The sequence below is a fragment of the Pectinophora gossypiella genome, chromosome 10 (assembly GCF_024362695.1).
Source record: "Pectinophora gossypiella chromosome 10, ilPecGoss1.1, whole genome shotgun sequence".
NCBI lineage: Eukaryota > Metazoa > Arthropoda > Insecta > Lepidoptera > Gelechiidae > Pectinophora > Pectinophora gossypiella.
In genome coordinates, this window is record NC_065413.1 from 15,627,716 (window position 1) to 15,645,398 (window position 17,683).

Genomic DNA, 17,683 nt, shown 5'->3' on the forward strand with positions numbered 1-17,683 from the left:
GAATCTCGAACGTCGATACCCCGCGGTTTTATTCTTCCAAGTTGCCAGTGTAAAAACATTTTTCCCTCGTTTTTTTGGCAATTGACTTCGGGGTTTTTATCCGCTAATGTAAGTTTTTTTAATGTAAGTTTATGCGTTTCGGTATTGTCGTTTGTAACGCCTCGGGTGTAGTGTGAGTGTAATAATAAGGAGATTACATGTTGCTTGCTATAATGTTTATTTTTCAAAGGGTTTGTTGTAAGTAAATGTTGGTTTTGCAAACGAGATGCTTATGAGATGTCATTTAGGTGCGGATACAGTTAAGTAAATGTCTTAATAAGTGCAACCTGGTGAATCAACGGATTACGCTCACACGGGAACGGTAGTGATTTGGGGAACTGGCAACATTGTCTTATATTAAACTGATTATGGGCAAGCCATCTTTCCTGTTTTCGCTTCCGGCGGGCGATCTTTATGGATTCTTTACTTTATAAACTTACTGCACTCTGGTATGATAATAAGCTCTTCATTGAGTGTACTTTACGACTCATCATAATCATCTGTAAAAATTCGCGATAGCCATGTTCGGAGAGTGCGTGGCTTACATTGTAGTGTCCCAGGGTCGAATCCCGGCTCGGGTTGGATTGAGATGGAGACTATAAGGGAAGGGATGGTTGGAAAAAGAATGGGGAGTAAAACTGTGAGACGTTTAAAATATTGTAATAAAAAATACTGTCAAATCTTCAGGTTAGGTAAGCGGACCCTGTGAAAACAGGATCACGCCAACCTTCATCTTCTCTCGTGTGGGTTGTGAGGTGGATTACCAACCTCATCAAATCTGGTATCAGGGTTACTATTGAGTCGCCAAAGATCTCTGACATGACTTACGTAACGACTATGTACATACAATAAGTAGTAACCGGGATCAACGACTTAACGTGCCTTCCGACGCACGGATCGTCTTACTTTCGGACTTATTCATTAGTAATCCTTTCTGTCCAGCTTATTCTTCCATCCGCCTCCAACACCACATTTCAGTATTCGTATGCTATACTTATGTAAAAATGATGATCATAAAAATTTCTTTGATTCAAAACCTCCTTGGAGGAAACCAAACAGATGCTAAACCTCAAACAGCACAACTGGCACAAAATCCACCTCTTCCCTCTAGAATCTATACCCCAAGCCAAAACTTCACTCAAGACGACCCATCGTAAAAGATTGAAAAAAATCATGGTGTTTTAAATCCTACGGCCGAGAATTTCCCTTTTTTCTTAGACCAGGATTGAATTATGTCCAGCTAAGTGTCATGGCGAGAACATTAAACCCAAAACTGATACTCATACCTCGTCATGAAGCCGATATGGCCCGACAGGTAGCTGACAGCATGTTTGAAGGCTGTAAGGAAGCAGGAGGTTCGGTGTCTTCTAATACATTCACTAAGGAGTCCATCGATGAGAAGGTGGGTTCAAAGAACTTAATATAAGCTTATAACATCAAGGACAAAGGTACGGTTAGCTGAAAAAGTCCAATCAGTTTCTTGCAAATTGATAAATTAATTGGTTACACTTAAAACCTGCTGGTTACATGTCGTTTCTGTAATAGACCAAAACACCTACAGAAACATTAATTTTATAATTATGACAACTAAGGGATCATTGGGCGGAAGGCAAGAGGGAAACCACTGCCCTATTTTTCCCTAAAAAGTAGCATGGAAAATGCTGCACCGACAAGAGCGTGGCTCTAAAATTGATGATGATGAAGGGATCATAATTTCACCACTGTTTACAAATAATCCGCTGGGCTCAGTGACTGAACTTTTGCTCTTTGATTGTACATCTATCGCAAGATGAACTAAGTACCCACGCCTCACCGAGCTATCTGTTAGACCAACGTGATAGGTTGTGAGCCGTATCGCCGTCTATAATGGTCGAGCCAACTTCAACGAACCAAATAATAATTTGAATTGGAGTTGTCTTTGATCAGTTAGGTGTAAATTTTCGCGGGATAGCGGTAGGGTAGACCCAACTCGGGTGTACATGTGTGTGTGTGTGGATATTTACATAAAAAGGTATTTACAGGTATTTATTTTATAAAAAATAAAAATAAACAGCCTATATACGTCCCACTGCCGGGCACAGGCCTCCCCTCAACCAACCGGAGGGGGTATGGCGCATACTCCACCACGCTGCTCTCTTGCTGGCTGGTGGAAGTGTTTTACGGCTAATAGCCGCGACGAATGGCTTAACGTGCCCTCCGAAGCACAAATCATCTTTTTTTACATGTTATTGATTTAATAATCAGTAATAATGTTGTGAACAAGGGGGTTAAAAAGGCCACATGAAAGCAATTCATCTAAAAATGAAATATTACTATTTGATATTTGCGCATATAAAAGTAAGTGCGCAATGCAAACAAATGTCAAATAGCAATATTGCTTTCTTAGATGAATTGCTTTGATGTGGCCATTTTAACCCCCCAGTTCTTTTCATCACAAACGCTACGCCAGAGCTCCTCATCATCATACCTGTTGGCCGATGACCATAGCGCGTTGAGCAGAGACATCGACCGGTGGATGAATGGCAGCGTCGTGGTAACCACTGAAAATGCTGGTATTCAGAGCAGGTATGACGAATTTTTAGCTGTTTTTAAAGTGGCCTAAGGTCAATCTGGGGAAGACCGTCTGGGCGAAAAGACCGTCTAGTGAATAACTTCTTTTATATCAAAAAAATACGGCGCTTTCTTTCATTCTACTAGGCTTATAACCAAGTAAATTATCTACCTCATCCAATTCTTCTTCTATCGTGTGGGTTGTGAGGTGGAGTACCAACATCATCAACTTTGGTGTCAGGGTTACTATTGAGCCGTCAAAGGCCCCTGACATCAGACGTACTGATGTAAGTAAGTAGTCGTACCGGGGCCAACGGCTAAACATGCCTTCCGAAGCATGAATCATCTTACTTTCGGAAAATCTGGTGATCAGCCAGTAATGTCCTAAACAAACAAGGGACCACAAAGTATCTTTTGTAATATGTCACCACCGGGAATCGAACCCGGGACCTCCGGATCGTGAGCCCAGCGCTCAACCACTGGACAACGGAGTCGTTATCTCATCCGATTACATGACTTTCTCTACATAATAATATCGCTTTTAATCATCATCATCATCATCAGCCCATTAACGTCCCCACTGCTGGGGCACGGGCCTTCCCTATGGATGGATAGGGAGATCGGGCCTTAAACCATCACGCAGGCCCAGTGCGGATTGATGGTTATTAACGACTGGTAATGCAACCGGGACCAACGGCTTAACGTGCCTTCCGAAGCACGGAGGAGCTCGAGATGGAGACTTTCTTTCTTTCGTTTTTAATAAATCCAGTCAAACTCTTGTTTGACTGATCCATGTACCTAACTATCTAAGGTCTTCTTTTTTCAGAATACCCATGGTCCAACGCTCAGTTCTTGCCAGGAGTTCGTCCCTGGACCGCTCTGGATTATGGTACCTCTTAGCCATGATCCTCCCACTGTTCAGCATGAATAGCTACCCTCACTGGAGGTGTACGCCTAGGTAAAAATCTTTAAATTTTTTTTGTGTATAGTAGCGCCATCTCTTAACGACATTTGGTATTAGTACATGTTTGTTTTGTACTGTTGCTAGCGCCATCTAACAATTGAAGCCGATACTATTGTAACATCGACTTTGTTCTGTAGGTTGATTGGTAATAAGCTGAAGTGTATAGAGGTTATTTTTGTCATCACTAGATGTCGTTGTAATATTTTCAATTGTTTTTGCAATAGTTATTATTTAGTTTAAGTATTATTTATAAGAATTAATTTGCTTTTTAGATAAATTCAGTTTGTAGCAAATAATAATAAATTGTCTCTATAAATAAATTGTTTAAATCCTGACGAAAAGTCATAAGGTATTTATTTAAGTTTATGTTTAAACTTAATCTTTATTATTAAAGAAACTTAATCAGAAACCAGAACCTATTATTAAAATATTTTTTTTCTCCATACAATCCAGACGTAAGTCACCTGGGATAAATTATTGTTATTTAGCAATAAGTCTGCCTTGTTTGTCCAGTTTGAAATGCATTAGATAATTGGGAGCGAATATGTTCAGCTGCTTATGTTCCCAAGTTCCCAGAAGTGTCGTGAAAACAGACAGAAGGATTGCGTCCTTTCTAACATTCCAATTACCGGTCACCTTCAATTTCATCACATCCCTCGTGTCAAAAGTGGCTGTAAGTCACAACTTACGACTCTGCCCAACCCGTTATATTTCAATACCTCACGTTTCATGTGCAATAAGGTGTAATTGTATTGCAGATTATCCGTTTTTTCCAGCGTGGTTCTCAACACGGCGGAGTTGCTTCTAAATCAGTTTTCCAGGATATGTGGCCGCGCCAGACAGCATATCCGCCAATTGGCCAGGGACCAAGTAGCCAGGGAACTGTTTGCCACTGCCATGGACATCGTTCTGGTCATCTATGCGATAGGCTTCCTTATTCTATCCATGTACCAAGCTTCTATATTTGGTTAAAGTTAAAAGAGTCCGTGTGCTTGAAGAGGTGTGCAAAATTGAAAATGCAGAGCAGTTCTTGAAGTCGCGCTTTCGAAGTTTGAAATTGAAGTTGAAGTTTTGAAGTTGGAATGTTTTGAAGTCGCTATGTTTTGTGATTGCGACTTCAAAATGTACAAAATGCATGACAATTTGAATTTTTAATAATTTATTTTATGTTATTTACTTATTTTTTGATATTAATAAGTATTTATAATGCGTTTTTAATTTTGCATAATTTTTATTTAAAGTCCTTAACATTTTGAGTTAGATTAAATTTGTGGCTGTAACTAATAATTTATATTCGACCATGTGCCTCCGTCAATATACTTTGGGTTCAACAAAACTTGTTTTTATTTTAACGCAACTTCACGCCTGTATCCCTGAAGGAGTACGCAGAGATACCTATCAGGATGATAGAGATATATCATCTTGGGGTCATACCATCTGCTGGCCCTCTGACGCAGCCTGAAAGAGTATGACACCCCCCGAGTACCACTGGGGGGGTGCCTCCGATATCGGGGCGTAGCAGGGGGTTTTCTAGATGAAAGAAAGAAAGAAAGAAACATTTATTACTTCCGGACACCACAGACACAGACAGACAGGTATTACATTCAACACACGACAGAAACCACACGGAAATCAATACACAGAAAAAAAGAAAAAAAAAACGAAGATCAAAAATCCTTAACAAAAAAAATCAAACAAACCAAAATCATAATAATTAAAGTAAGTATCCTAAAAAAAATTCATCTCGAGCTCCTCCGTGCTTCGGAAGGCACGTTAAGCCATTGGTCCCGGCTGCATTAGCAGTCGTTAATAACCATCAATCCGCACTGGGCCCGCGTGATGCTTTAAGGCCCGTTCTCCCTATCCATCCATAGGGAAGGCCCGTGCCCCAGCAGTGGAGACGTTAATGGGCTGATGATGATGATGATGATCCTAAATGCAACGCACTTGCCCAATCAACTGCGGTGGCGTCTGGATTAAAAGGACCTCGCTCAGCATAAGCCGCGGCGTGAGCCACGACCCTGGTATTCTGCGGGCCCTGCCGATGCAGTCAATGTGATCCCAGGTCGCCAGTAGTGAGGAAAATCGACGACCACGCCGGCGGGGTCGGTATCCGGGTGTTTAAGTGTTTGTTGCCAATCATAATAACCATAGGGTGATTATGATTACCTAAATGATAAAAATGTCTGGTATTAATTGTGTTCTTCTAGTTATTAAATAGGTAACTTGTAATGTATACCGTTGATGGAAAAGATGTGTTGCTGTTGCAGTTTCTTGTCATTTCTTCTCAGACATAACATCTTGCGAACTGACGTAGATTTAAAAATGTTAAATTGACCTTCGACGCACTACACCATCGTGTCCAGGAAAGGTTTTAGCAACTCGCCCACGTGGTCAGACTCCACGTGGAAGGTTGCCGTCGGCAACTAAAACCTGATCTCCTACCTCCAGGTTTCTGGTGGAAGCGGAGTTGGGCCTAGGAACAAGCGTTGGTAGATATTCCCGGACCCATCGAGTCCAGAACTGATGCGCCGACCGGAAACCTTTTCTCCACCAAATCCGACGAACAAGATCTTTGTTCGTTGTCAGTTCGTTGACCTATAGCAATTTTATTTTCTCATCGGCTTTAGTTCGTGAGGCCAGCCCATTGGAAAGGGCTGAACCCAGGTCTAAAACTAAACGCAGGTTAGGTTGTGTTACACCTACTGATTACGCTGTTTCGCCGTGTGAAAGTCTACAATTCAAAAGGAGAAACTCTGGTTTAAATGTGTACCGTTTAACTGTTTATTTATTTTCATGTTGTTAGTTGTATAATGTGTTTGGAATGTCTGGACTACGGAATGCAATCCCGACTCGAGATCGCAAATTCGAGATCCCGCGGGATTGGAAACATCAATCTCGCGAGATCCCGAGATTTTCGGGATCTCGTCTAGTTCATAAAAAAAATGTAAACTGAAGATGGCTGATGAAGGAAAACTATTAAATCTGCTTGTTTGTGATAATAAGGTTAATCAAAACAAAATATTTCTTGAATGAAAACAAAACCTTTATTTATTGTGTCACATGTACATACATACTCTCACACACACACACATACACACACACACACTAGAAGAATTTACGGCTTCCGAATACATCCCGTTTAGGGACGGTACTGAAAAGTATCGGCGTCCGAAAGACGTAATATACGACTCCGATGACCCGATTACTCTAACCATAGAGGCGGCCAATCAGCTCGCGACACCAAACACTTCAGGACCCCGATACCGATCCCGCAGCGCAGGCGTGGTCGACGATTTCCTTCATTCAGCGCTTATCGCTATCGACCCACTAGGATCGATAAATTTCTTTCAAATATTTTTCCTCTCAGACGACGCCCTGAGCCGAGGTTCGCGCCCAACTGGGCTGCTCAGGCCTGTTGTCTTAAATGTGGTACCGGGTGAGAGCCTTCAGCGCTCCCCATTTGTCCGGCCAAGTTGTTAATGCCATCTGCGGCAAATCTACAATAAGTCACGTCAAAAAAAAAGCTATTACATGTATGACCCTCTCCTTTGAGGAGACCTGTGTCCTGTACGAGGAATCGAACCAAACGCATCAACGTTGAAAGTCGTATTGTACGCTTTGAGGAAATAGGTGAAAAAACGCGTGGGTAACTTACTCACTGACCTAAATTACTACTTATTTAAGTAGATAAATACCTAAGCGTGCTTAATCACCAATTTCTAATAAAATTGTTGGAATTATCACAGCTATGAATAACGAAGGATTAACACTGAAAATATGCGGAGAATGCTTCGATCAAACAATGTAGAAAGTGAGGTCATACTACCTTGCCTAGTTGCCTTATATTCACACTCCGCTGAAAATATAATCATGATTGCAAATATTATGTAGACACATATGTTTATGTAGTACTTACTAAGTTTGTTTCTGATCACAGATAATGTACCTACATCCAGAAAATTTCTGGATCTCGCAGGATTGGACATATCAATCACGCAATCTGGAATTTGCGATCTCGAGTCGGGATTGTTTTCCCTAGATCGAGCCAAAAGTGATAGTGAAAACTGCACCACCACCACTAATTTAGGAACCCCGCTCTTGTCGGTGTAGCATTCTCCATGCTACTTTTTTAGGGAAAAATAGGGCAGTGGTTTCCCACTTGATTTTCCAGCCTACTGAAGTAAGAGACCCCCACCCTCGCGGCAAGGACTTGCCGAACAGGAATTGCCCCAGTGGAGGGCAGAGAAGATGACTCTGTCCCTCCTGGAGCCGGGTTAATGGTCTTGTATGAAACCAAAACCGAAGGCTTGCATGAAACCAACCAAAGTAAAAACTGCGGTTAACATGAATCAATAACTTATTGATTGATGATTGATGCATGTCCGATATCCCGGTTCGAGCTGGTGTCTGCACTCCCCGTCTGGGAAGCAAGCTGGTAAACTACAGGACCATTGTGACTTTAAAACTAGGATCATTATTATCTCTTCCTATCTTAAGTTACTCAGAGGCCAATCAAGCTAATTGATTTCCCATGTCCCACTTATTAATGTAGAATGGATAACTAGATAAGTAAATAATGCATGATTTACTATAGTGATGACTTCAAACGCCGCTGGATATGAATAGCACTATTATCTATGATGGAAGGTGGTAGATCTTATAGTGTATGGTTCGAGAAATAGCGAGCGAAGGGTCTGAGGGCTAAGTCCCTTCGTCTTGGCAGGTTTAAATCTTTCTAGGCATTCTTCTTCTAATCCTTTTGTCTCCTGTTGGGATGCTCGAATAACAGATTTCCACTCCTCTCGATATTTTGCAGCCTCTGTAGCTTGCTGACTTTTTTATTCCTGAGCAACCGAGAGGTCGCCAGGTCTCTTTGGGCCGCCCCCTTTTGCATTTTCCACGCTCATACCAAGTCAGAACTCGTCGAGACGGGAATCTTTCTATACATACATACATAAACTCACGCCCGTAATCCCTAGTGGGGTGGGCAGAGCCACAAGTAATCAAAGACAACTTGTAGCCACTGTTGATACGATCTTCGAATCTTTCTATAGACCACGCAATATTTTTTTCAAATTAAATCGAATAAGTACATAAACTTTAAACTTCAAGATACATTTCTTGAAATACTTATTTATTATTTACATAAATAAGTACTTAACATATCTTGGAAAAAGTAAAGTAAAGTATCATCATCATCAGCCCATTAACGTCCCCACTGCTGGGGCACGGGCCTTCCCTATGAATGGATAGGGAGATTGGGCCTTAAACCATCACGCGGGCCCAGTGCGGATTGATTTTTATTAACAACTGCTAATACAGCTGGGACCAACGGCTTAACGTGCCTTCCGAAGCACGGAGGAGCTCGAGATGAAAACTTTTTTTGTGGTCACTCATCCTATGACCGGCCTTTGCGAAAGTTGCTTAACTTCAACAATCGCAGACCGAGCGCGTTTCTCGCTGCGCCACCCAGCTCCTCAACTAGTTAGTTCTGCTTAACTCACTCTGCCTAGGTCATTTTATTATTATTTTATTGTATTTTAATTTATAATTTTATTGAAAATATCGATTTTAATCAAAATCATTTATTTGCTTAAAACATGTATAATAACAGGTTTAATATACAATTTAATGATCCGTTTATTTTCTTACGTTTTAGGTTTTAATAGAACATTTGAATAGACTAGAATTAAAAAAGAAATAAATGTTTATTATGACTAAATACAATGTTAATAAAATATATAACATAGTCAAATAATTAATATATTTTGTTTAATATCTGAAATAAATTATTATTTTTTATAGTTTTTATTAATCGCTTATTTCATTGCTACCATCCTTAAATAAACCTTGAGGTCTAACACAATAGAGTCAACTGATCAATAGTTTTATTACCACATTGTTACACTACTTCGTCATTACACTAAATTCTTACGTCAGTGTGGTTACAATACGTTTAGTGTACATGGGTACACTTAACGTATGGACGTTAAGTGTACCCTGTTATCTTGATCTAAGGTGAGTAAATCAGTATCGACTGTACTTAATAAAAATCATAAACAGCCTAATACGTCCCACTGCTGGGCACAGGCCTCCCCTCAATCAACCGGAGGGGGTATTAAGCATACTCCACCACGCTGCTGCACTGCGGATTGGTGGAGGTGATTTTACGGCTAATAGCCTGGGCCAAAGGCTTGACGTGCCCTGCGAAGCACGGAACTAACTACTAAAACTACTACTACTGTAGATAGATAGATAAAATACTTTATTGAGCACTGTACTTAATAAAAAATGACCTATACTATGCGATCGCAACGCTATACATATAGCATGCTAAAGCTCGTATTATAATAAATAAAAAAAATCTCTGTAAAAAAGTTTCCACTGAGCTTCTTGTCACAATTACGTCGTATAACGACACTGTACAACTGATCCGAGTCCAATGACTTTATTTGTACAGCCATATCATCTTAATTTGAGGAGCTCGGTGGCGCGGCGGTAAACGCGCTCGGTCTGCGATTGTTGAAGTTAAGCAACTTTCGCAAAGGCCGGTCATAGGATGGGTGGCCACAAAAAAAAGTTTTCATCTCGAGCTCCTCCGTGCTTCGGAAGGCACGTTAAGCCGTTGGTCCCGGCTGCATTAGCAGTCGTTAATAACCATCAATCCGCACTGGGCCCGCGTGATGGTTTAAGGCCCGATCTCTCTATCCATCCATAGGGAAGGCCCGTGCCCCAGCAGTGGGGACGTTAATGGGCTGATGATGATGATGATTGGTCTCGACACTTTGGTGCTAGGTGCTAGAAACACAGGCTCTGGCTTATCTCGGGCGCCAGTCTCCACTCGTACATACCCTTCAATTGTGCATTATTTTGTGAAACCCATTGTGGAGAACAAATAAAAGATCTTTATATCGGCAGCGGCATAATAGCTTTCGTGGGTGGTGGACATTTGGACAACTTTTGGACAATCTCCTTTATCCCACATCATTGTACCAAAGTATTTTGTTTACCTTCACCTAGAGCCGAAATTACAGGAGCATGACTTTCTCCGGATAATTTGGAGTATCAACAAATTTGGATCGTGACTTTTCTTGCATTTTGGGTATATTCGAACGTGTTGGTATGCTCCGCAAAAAAACAAACACATGTTTTTGAGGTTGCTTTAGATCTGTTAGTCATTGATAGATTTAAAGTAGCATAGAGTAAGGAATAGTACTATGTATAGCACGGCAACTCTCCGCCCCCCACCAGCGTCTGAGATAGGATTACCTCCCCCCCTCGAACATAGTTTAGACTTGAATCGTGAAGGCTTAACAATTGGAAAAATTGGATTGGGGAATTGTTTTTACATCGTTGAGGAATTTAAACTACATCGACATTGTTTTTAGTGTAAGTTTAATGTGCAAGATTTTTTTTTTTTTTGATCTTTATGCTATACAGGGTGTTAGTGACGTCGTAACGAAAACTTTGAGGAATGATTGAGACCATGATTCTGAGATGATATCAAGTGGAATTTTCCGTCGCAAAAGTATGGAACGGAAAATAATAAAAAAAAACAAACATTTTCATGTATTTTCCGACTGAAAATTCCACTTGATATCAACTCAGAATCATGATCTGAATCATCCCCCTCAGTATTCGTTACGATGTCACTAACACCTATACCTACTTGTATGGGTACAGTATGTACTTGTGCGGGGTGTAAGTGACATCGTAACGAATACTGAGGGGGATGAAACAGCTGATTATTCTGGGTTAATATCAAGTGGAATTATTCATCGCAAAAGTATAGAATTGAAAATAATTAAAAAAACTAAAAAAAATCATGAATTTTGCGACGGAAAATTCCACTTCATATCAACTCAGAATCATGGTCTGAATCATTCTCCTCAGTATTCGTTACGATGTCACTAACACCCTGTATATTTTATAATGATAATGAATATTGTATGTGTTTGTTGTAATAGTTTGTTAGGTATATTGTAAGTAAGTTGTAGTCCCACTGTTGTTTTAGATTGTAATGTAGTTTAAGTTTGTTTTTATTTTTATTTCCAATTTCCAACACAATAATAATAATAATAATTATTATTAAATTCTTTTATTCAAGTTACTAGGACTCATAATTTGTTAATAACAAAACTTATGTACTAGGTTAGTAGAACAAGGAAATATAATTAAATACGGGAGAGTTGATCCGCGACTCACCGCCTCGCCACACTCCCAGCAATAGCACAGCAGGGAGACATGTACACACAGTCCAACCTGCTAGCCAACATCGCCAGGACGCTGCTGGAACTAGCCCGTATCCTGCGCACCAGGGACGCGCATCTTTTGCGCATTGTGGCGTAGAAACAATTAACAATGTGAAGTTGTTGTAAGGAATAAATGAATATGAATATGAATGCGCGCGGACTGTTGTATTTATTTTTTATCAGTTTAGTTTAAAATGTTCGAATTTTTAAATTTCATTTGTTTGATTCGAATTTTTCTTGCGTGGCGCCTATAAATATTTATTTTTCATAGTGATTTTTCATCAAAACATGCTATTAATTTGCAATAAAATTGAACCTGGGCTATTTAGCTTAATGTAAAAATAATGTGAATAAAATTAATTAGTTCAGTGTTTTTTTTTAATAGAAGTGTAATTTGTTTATATTGTGAACATTCATTGTTCAAAATTTCATGTTTGTGATTTGTGTAGTAAATTTTAATCTTCTTATCTAGCCTAAAGTGTCCCACTGCTGGGCAAAGGCTTCCCTGCGTTTCTTCCAGGACTCTCTCTCCAATAAAATAAAAACAAATAAATATTAACTGCTTATTATAAAAGTATATTTCGTAAGTAGTACTGCCTACATAATTAAGTAACTAATAAAGGTATAGTTAGGTATTATAATTGGCAACCCTCAAACGTCACACACACAGTTACGCGTGTACGATAATGTCAATGTGTAGTGTCTGTGTAAAACGAGGTAGTTTGTATGAAGTGTCCAACCGTCGGAATACTTCTCGGGCTTTAAACCACTGAATACATCTTATTTCCAGGATTTCTATACGGCTAATCACCGGATATGCTACACCGACAAGAGCGTGGCTCTTAAATTGATGATGAATAGCAATAGGCTAGCCCTCCATTACATGGGACTTAAACATAACTGGCGAGATGTGGGTGTATGTACCCTGCACTTCTGCCTACCCCTTTGGTTATACAGGCGTGATGCTATGTTATATTATAATGCATATATTCAGGGACTTTAACATTGGTTACACGGTTACCTTCAGTTTTGAATTGGTATTGAATACCAATAAATAATAAATAATAAGGAACATAATAATAACAAATAAATAATAATGAATATTTTTTTTATAATTTATTAATAAAAAATCAAAAAGGAATGCAAATTAAAAAGAGCTATTATACTGGACACGAATTTTTAAATGATAAGTTTTAATTTTAATACACACATCCTCTCTTCCCTTCAACGTTGCTGTGCCCTCAGGGTCCTATGCCTATGTAATACCCCATTGTACTACATGGAATGCAATAATTACTTGAGAATTGAATTGTGGCTGCAAGGTGTTTTGTGGTTCTGCCTACCCCGATATGCACATTGGCACGTATCTGTCCATCAGGTAAAATACTTCAGTAGAAGTCTGGCGCGAACTATACCTGAGTTATTTATTATAGATCTACAAGATTACAGTGCGCAAGCGCGCCATAGATCGCGGATCGTCAGTGCACTATGATCGCGCGCGAAGTCATAGCGTTTATCGCGCTTGCCGGTGCGTTTGCGCAGGTTAGTTACGTGTCGTGGTTTTTATTTAATAAGTTTAATATTAATGATTGTGTATTTTTCTTTTTGTTAAAGTTTTTTTGCGAGTAGTTTTCTTTTTGGGATGAAAATATAAAATAATATAGGTACTTAGATGAAAATATTGTAAGTAAATCGGTTTTCAGTCTTCAGATATTGGATAAAGATTAAACAAATATTATCATTTTTTTTCATAATTGTCAGTTCACAGTTACACAAAAATATTAACTTCTAAATAATGCTATAAAATTGTATATTACTATATACAAATATTACTTACTAGAGTATTATTGGAGGCCGATACATACAGACGAACTGTTTAACCAGTTTGCAATTATTAATTAATTATCTTACATAAAACAGCTAAAGGTACTTACGTTAAAAATACGAGTCTATTACTTATATATTTACGTGCGTGTATTTGCGTTTCTCATGTATATTTGCGTGCAATAAACGGCAGTCAAACAAATATCCTAACATTGTTTAAAAAAGGAAAATAATTGTCAACAGAAACTCGTAACGACTCACATTTGCGGAGACTGCAACCTTAATAGGATATTTGACTGGGTCGGTATTTAACGGCCTCCGTGGTCTAGTGGTTGAGCGTTGGGCTCATGATCCGGAGGACCCGGGTTCGAATCCTGGTTTTTGGTTAGGAGACATTCTCGTACTTACAATACAATGCAAATACACTTTATTGCACACAACATACAAAACAAGTTTTACACACATGGGCGAAAGGTACAGTACAATCTGGCGGCCTTATTGCTAGGCAGCAATTTCTTCCTTCTTCTTTCTGCCTTGTAAATAAGTTTTATTACTTTCTGTAGCAACAAGGAAGCAAATATCTACACTTAAAGTTATCAATATATCAATAAGGGCGCACTTATATTAATTATAATTGTCAATAACATGCATAAAACGTTATCTCTTCATAGTTTAATATCTACTTTGTATGAGAACGCTTGAACTTTTGAGTAATTATACTTATTACTTAATTAATTAATTATGTAGGTAAGTAATAATAATAATAATAAAAAAGTATGTTGCTACTGCATGCGAACGACCTCCATGGTCCAGTGGTTGAGCGTTGGGCTCGCGATCTGGAGATCCTGGGTTCGATTCCCGGGGACATATCACAAAAATTACTTTGTGGTCGCTAGTTTGGTTAGGACATTACAGGCTGACCTGATTGTCCGAAAGTAAGATGATCTGTGCTTCGGAAGGCAAGTTAAGCCGTTGGTCCCGGTTACTAGTTACTGATGTAAGTAAGTAGTCGTTACATGAGCCATGTCAGGGGCCTTTGGCGGCTCAATAGTAACCCGGACACCAGGGTTGATGAGGTTGGTACTCCACCTCAGAACCCACACGATAGAAGAAGATTTGTCGTGGCTTACGATCACGCAGGGTTTATATCATGACTTATTGGAGATTTTCTTAAGTTGACATTCTCTACTTGGCCGGGCAAATGAGAGGGCTCTCCTTTACAACCACCATAGATTTGTTATTCGTTGCTGCATTTGAACCTGTGACCTCAAAGTGGGAGGCAAGCGTTTTCACAACTGGGCTACCACGGTTCTTATGGTTGTAATGTATACCCTCATTGATCTAAAAAATGTGTTGCTGTTGCAGTTTTCTTGTCATTTCTTCTCCTCAGCCATAAAACCTTGCCAAATGACGTATTTTCAAAAATGTTAAATTGACATTCAACAGACCGAGAAGGACTTACGATGACCAAATTGGAGATGTCCTTAGAAAAGGTTCAATACGATCTACTCTGAACCGGCGTGCGTGTATGAAGCGATTGATGAATGTGGAGGAAGCAAGAGAAGTGTGTCAGGATCGAAGCAAATGGAATTCTATAGTCTCTGCTTACCCCGGTGGGAAATAGGCGTGAGTTTATGTATGTATGTATGTGACATTCAACAAGTTTATCATGTAAGAATAAATGATATTTTGATTTCTAGTGGCTACTTAGGGTTTACAAGAGCTTCCTAGGTATTACAAGGACGAGGTCAGACTAGATTTAGGTCTTCTGTAGATTAGATTGGCATAAAAGCACTTGAAATGAAGTAGCACAGTTCTTAGAAGTATACAAACCCTATTATAATACCTAGGTTTTTCTTAAATACCTATACAAAAAAGCAAACATAAAACATAAACAGCCTATATACGTCCCACTGCTGGGCATAGGCCTCCCCTCAATCAATCGGAGGTGGAGAGGGTATGGAGTATACTCCACCACACTGCTCCACTGCGGGTTGGTGGAGGTGTTTTTACGGCTAATAGCCGGCACCAACGGTTTAACGTGTCCTCCGAAGCATGGAATCGTCTTATTTTGTCAGACAAGCAGGTGATGCAAGCCTCTTAGTTACCAAACCAAGGATTCTCTCACATCAGGAATCAAACCCGGACCTCCGGATCGTGAGCTAAACGCTCTAACTACTAGACCACGGTGGCTGTTAAACAATAATATGACAATAAAACAAAAATAAAAATAATGTAAATCCTTTTGACATAAATAATACCTTAAGACATCCTCTGTGGTCTAGTGGTTAGAACGTACGACCCCGAAGTCAATTTGCGAGACTGTCCTTTCTTTGGTAATGTCATTGCAGGCTTGAATCTCCTGATTGTCTAAAAAAATAAAAAAAGATGAGGTGAGAGGTGCCTGCCATACATTTCAATTTGTTTGGCGACAGTCGCCGGCGACGTAGTCATGGCACACCCCGGCCCCCGGACACTACATACATAACACCTCGTTTTACACAGACACTACACATTGACATTATCGTACACGCGCATCTGTGTGTGTGACGTTTGACGCCCATACGATTGAAGACTAAAGTAAGACCGATGGGATGAGATAAACCTAGCTCAGGCGCTGGTGGGGAGTGAAGAGTTGCCATTCTATACATCATCATCATCATCAGCCGTATGACGCCCACTGCTGGGCATAGGCCTCCCCCAAGGATCTCCACGACGATCGGTCCTGCGCTGCCCGCATCCAGCGGCTTCCCGCGACCTTCACCAGATCGTCGGTCCACCTTGTAGCGGGCCTACCCACTGAGCGTCGTCCGACACGTGGTCGCCACTCCAGAACCTTTCCGCCCCATCGGCCATCGGTTCTCCTCGCTATGTGTCCTGCCCACTGCCACTTCAGCTTTGCAATTCTTCGAGCTATGTCGGTGACTTTAGTTCTCCTGCGGATCTCCTCATTTCTGATTCGATCGAGAAGGGAAATACCGAGCATAGCTCTCTCCATTGCCCGCTGAGCGACACCGAGCCTCCTCACGAGACCCATAGTAAGCGGCCACGTCTCACTGCCGTAGGTCATCACTGGCAACACGCACTGGTCAAAGACTTTCGTCTTGAGACACTGAGGTATTTTGGACGAGAAGATATTCCGCAGCTTCCCGAACGCTGCCCATCCGAGTTGGATCCGACGAGAGATCTCTTTCTCGAAGTTGGACTTACCTAACTGGATTATTTGTCCTAGGTAAATGTACTGGTCTACAACTTCGAGTGTAACGTTCCCAACCTGAACTGGAGTGGGTGCGACATGGTCGTTGGACATAATTTTTGTTTTTGCCATGTTCATGCTAAGACCCACTCGTTGGGATGCGTTACTGAGATGCTCGAGCATGGTGTTCAGGTCTTCCAGGGTCTCAGCCATTAGGACTATATCATCGGCAAATCGAAGGTGCGTCAGGTACTCGCCGTTGATGTTGATGCCAAATCCTTTCCAGTTCAGAAGCTTAAAAATATCCTCCAATGCAGCAGTGAACAGTTTCGGAGAGATGACATCTCCCTGTCTCACTCCTCGCTGCAGTTGGATCGGATTAGAGCTCTGGTTCTGTACTCGAACTGACATAGTGGCATTTTGGTAGAGGTCCCTTAGCACTTCGATGTACCTATGGTCCACTTGGCACCTCTGAAGAGACTGCAACACCGCCCAGGTCTCGATCGAATCAAAGGCTTTCTCATAGTCCACAAACGCCAAGCAAAGTGGCAGATTATACTCTTCGGTCTTCTGTATAACCTGCCGCAGCGTATGGATGTGGTCTATGGTGCTAAAGCCTTTTCGGAAACCGGCTTGTTCGGGAGGCTGGAAATCGTCAAACCTGCAAGCGAGACGATTCGTAATGACCCTCGAAAACAACTTGTAGACATGGCTCAGAAGCGAGATAGGTCTGTAGTTCTTCAGTAGGGCTTTATCACCTTTCTTGAAGAACAAGATCACCTCGCTTCCGCTCCATGCCCTCGGCGTTTTGCCCTGAAATATGACGGAATTGAAGAGCCTTTGGAGGACTTTAAG

General features: G+C 40.7%; 2 protein-coding genes across 2 annotated transcripts in view; both read left to right on the forward strand.

Moving 5' to 3' along the window:
* Positions 1-1,342: 1,342 nt before the first annotated feature.
* On the forward strand, positions 1,343-4,525 carry LOC126370439 (uncharacterized). The gene is made up of 4 exons (XM_050015276.1): positions 1,343-1,441; positions 2,462-2,604; positions 3,416-3,547; positions 4,330-4,525. Exons 1-4 carry the CDS (start codon positions 1,343-1,345, stop codon positions 4,523-4,525), a joined length of 570 nt encoding a protein of 189 aa, XP_049871233.1.
* An 8,686-nt stretch (positions 4,526-13,211) lies between these two features.
* Positions 13,212-17,683, forward strand: part of LOC126370000 (uncharacterized) — a 31,932-nt gene continuing 27,460 nt past the window's right edge. The window contains exon 1 of the mRNA XM_050014621.1: positions 13,212-13,350. Within this exon, the coding sequence (XP_049870578.1) occupies positions 13,297-13,350 (54 nt within the window). The 5' untranslated portion in view covers positions 13,212-13,296. The remainder of the gene's footprint in view (positions 13,351-17,683) is intronic.

Coding starts and splice junctions, on each gene's coding strand:
- LOC126370439 (XM_050015276.1), top strand. CDS start 1,343: ATGGCCCGACAGGTAGCTGACAGCATGTTTGAAGGCTGTAAGGAAGCA. Junction 1,442..2,461: donor AGGAGTCCATCGATGAGAAG/GTGGGTTCAAAG, acceptor TTAACCCCCCAG/TTCTTTTCATCACAAACGCT. Junction 3,548..4,329: donor CACTGGAGGTGTACGCCTAG/GTAAAAATCTTT, acceptor CGTTTTTTCCAG/CGTGGTTCTCAACACGGCGG.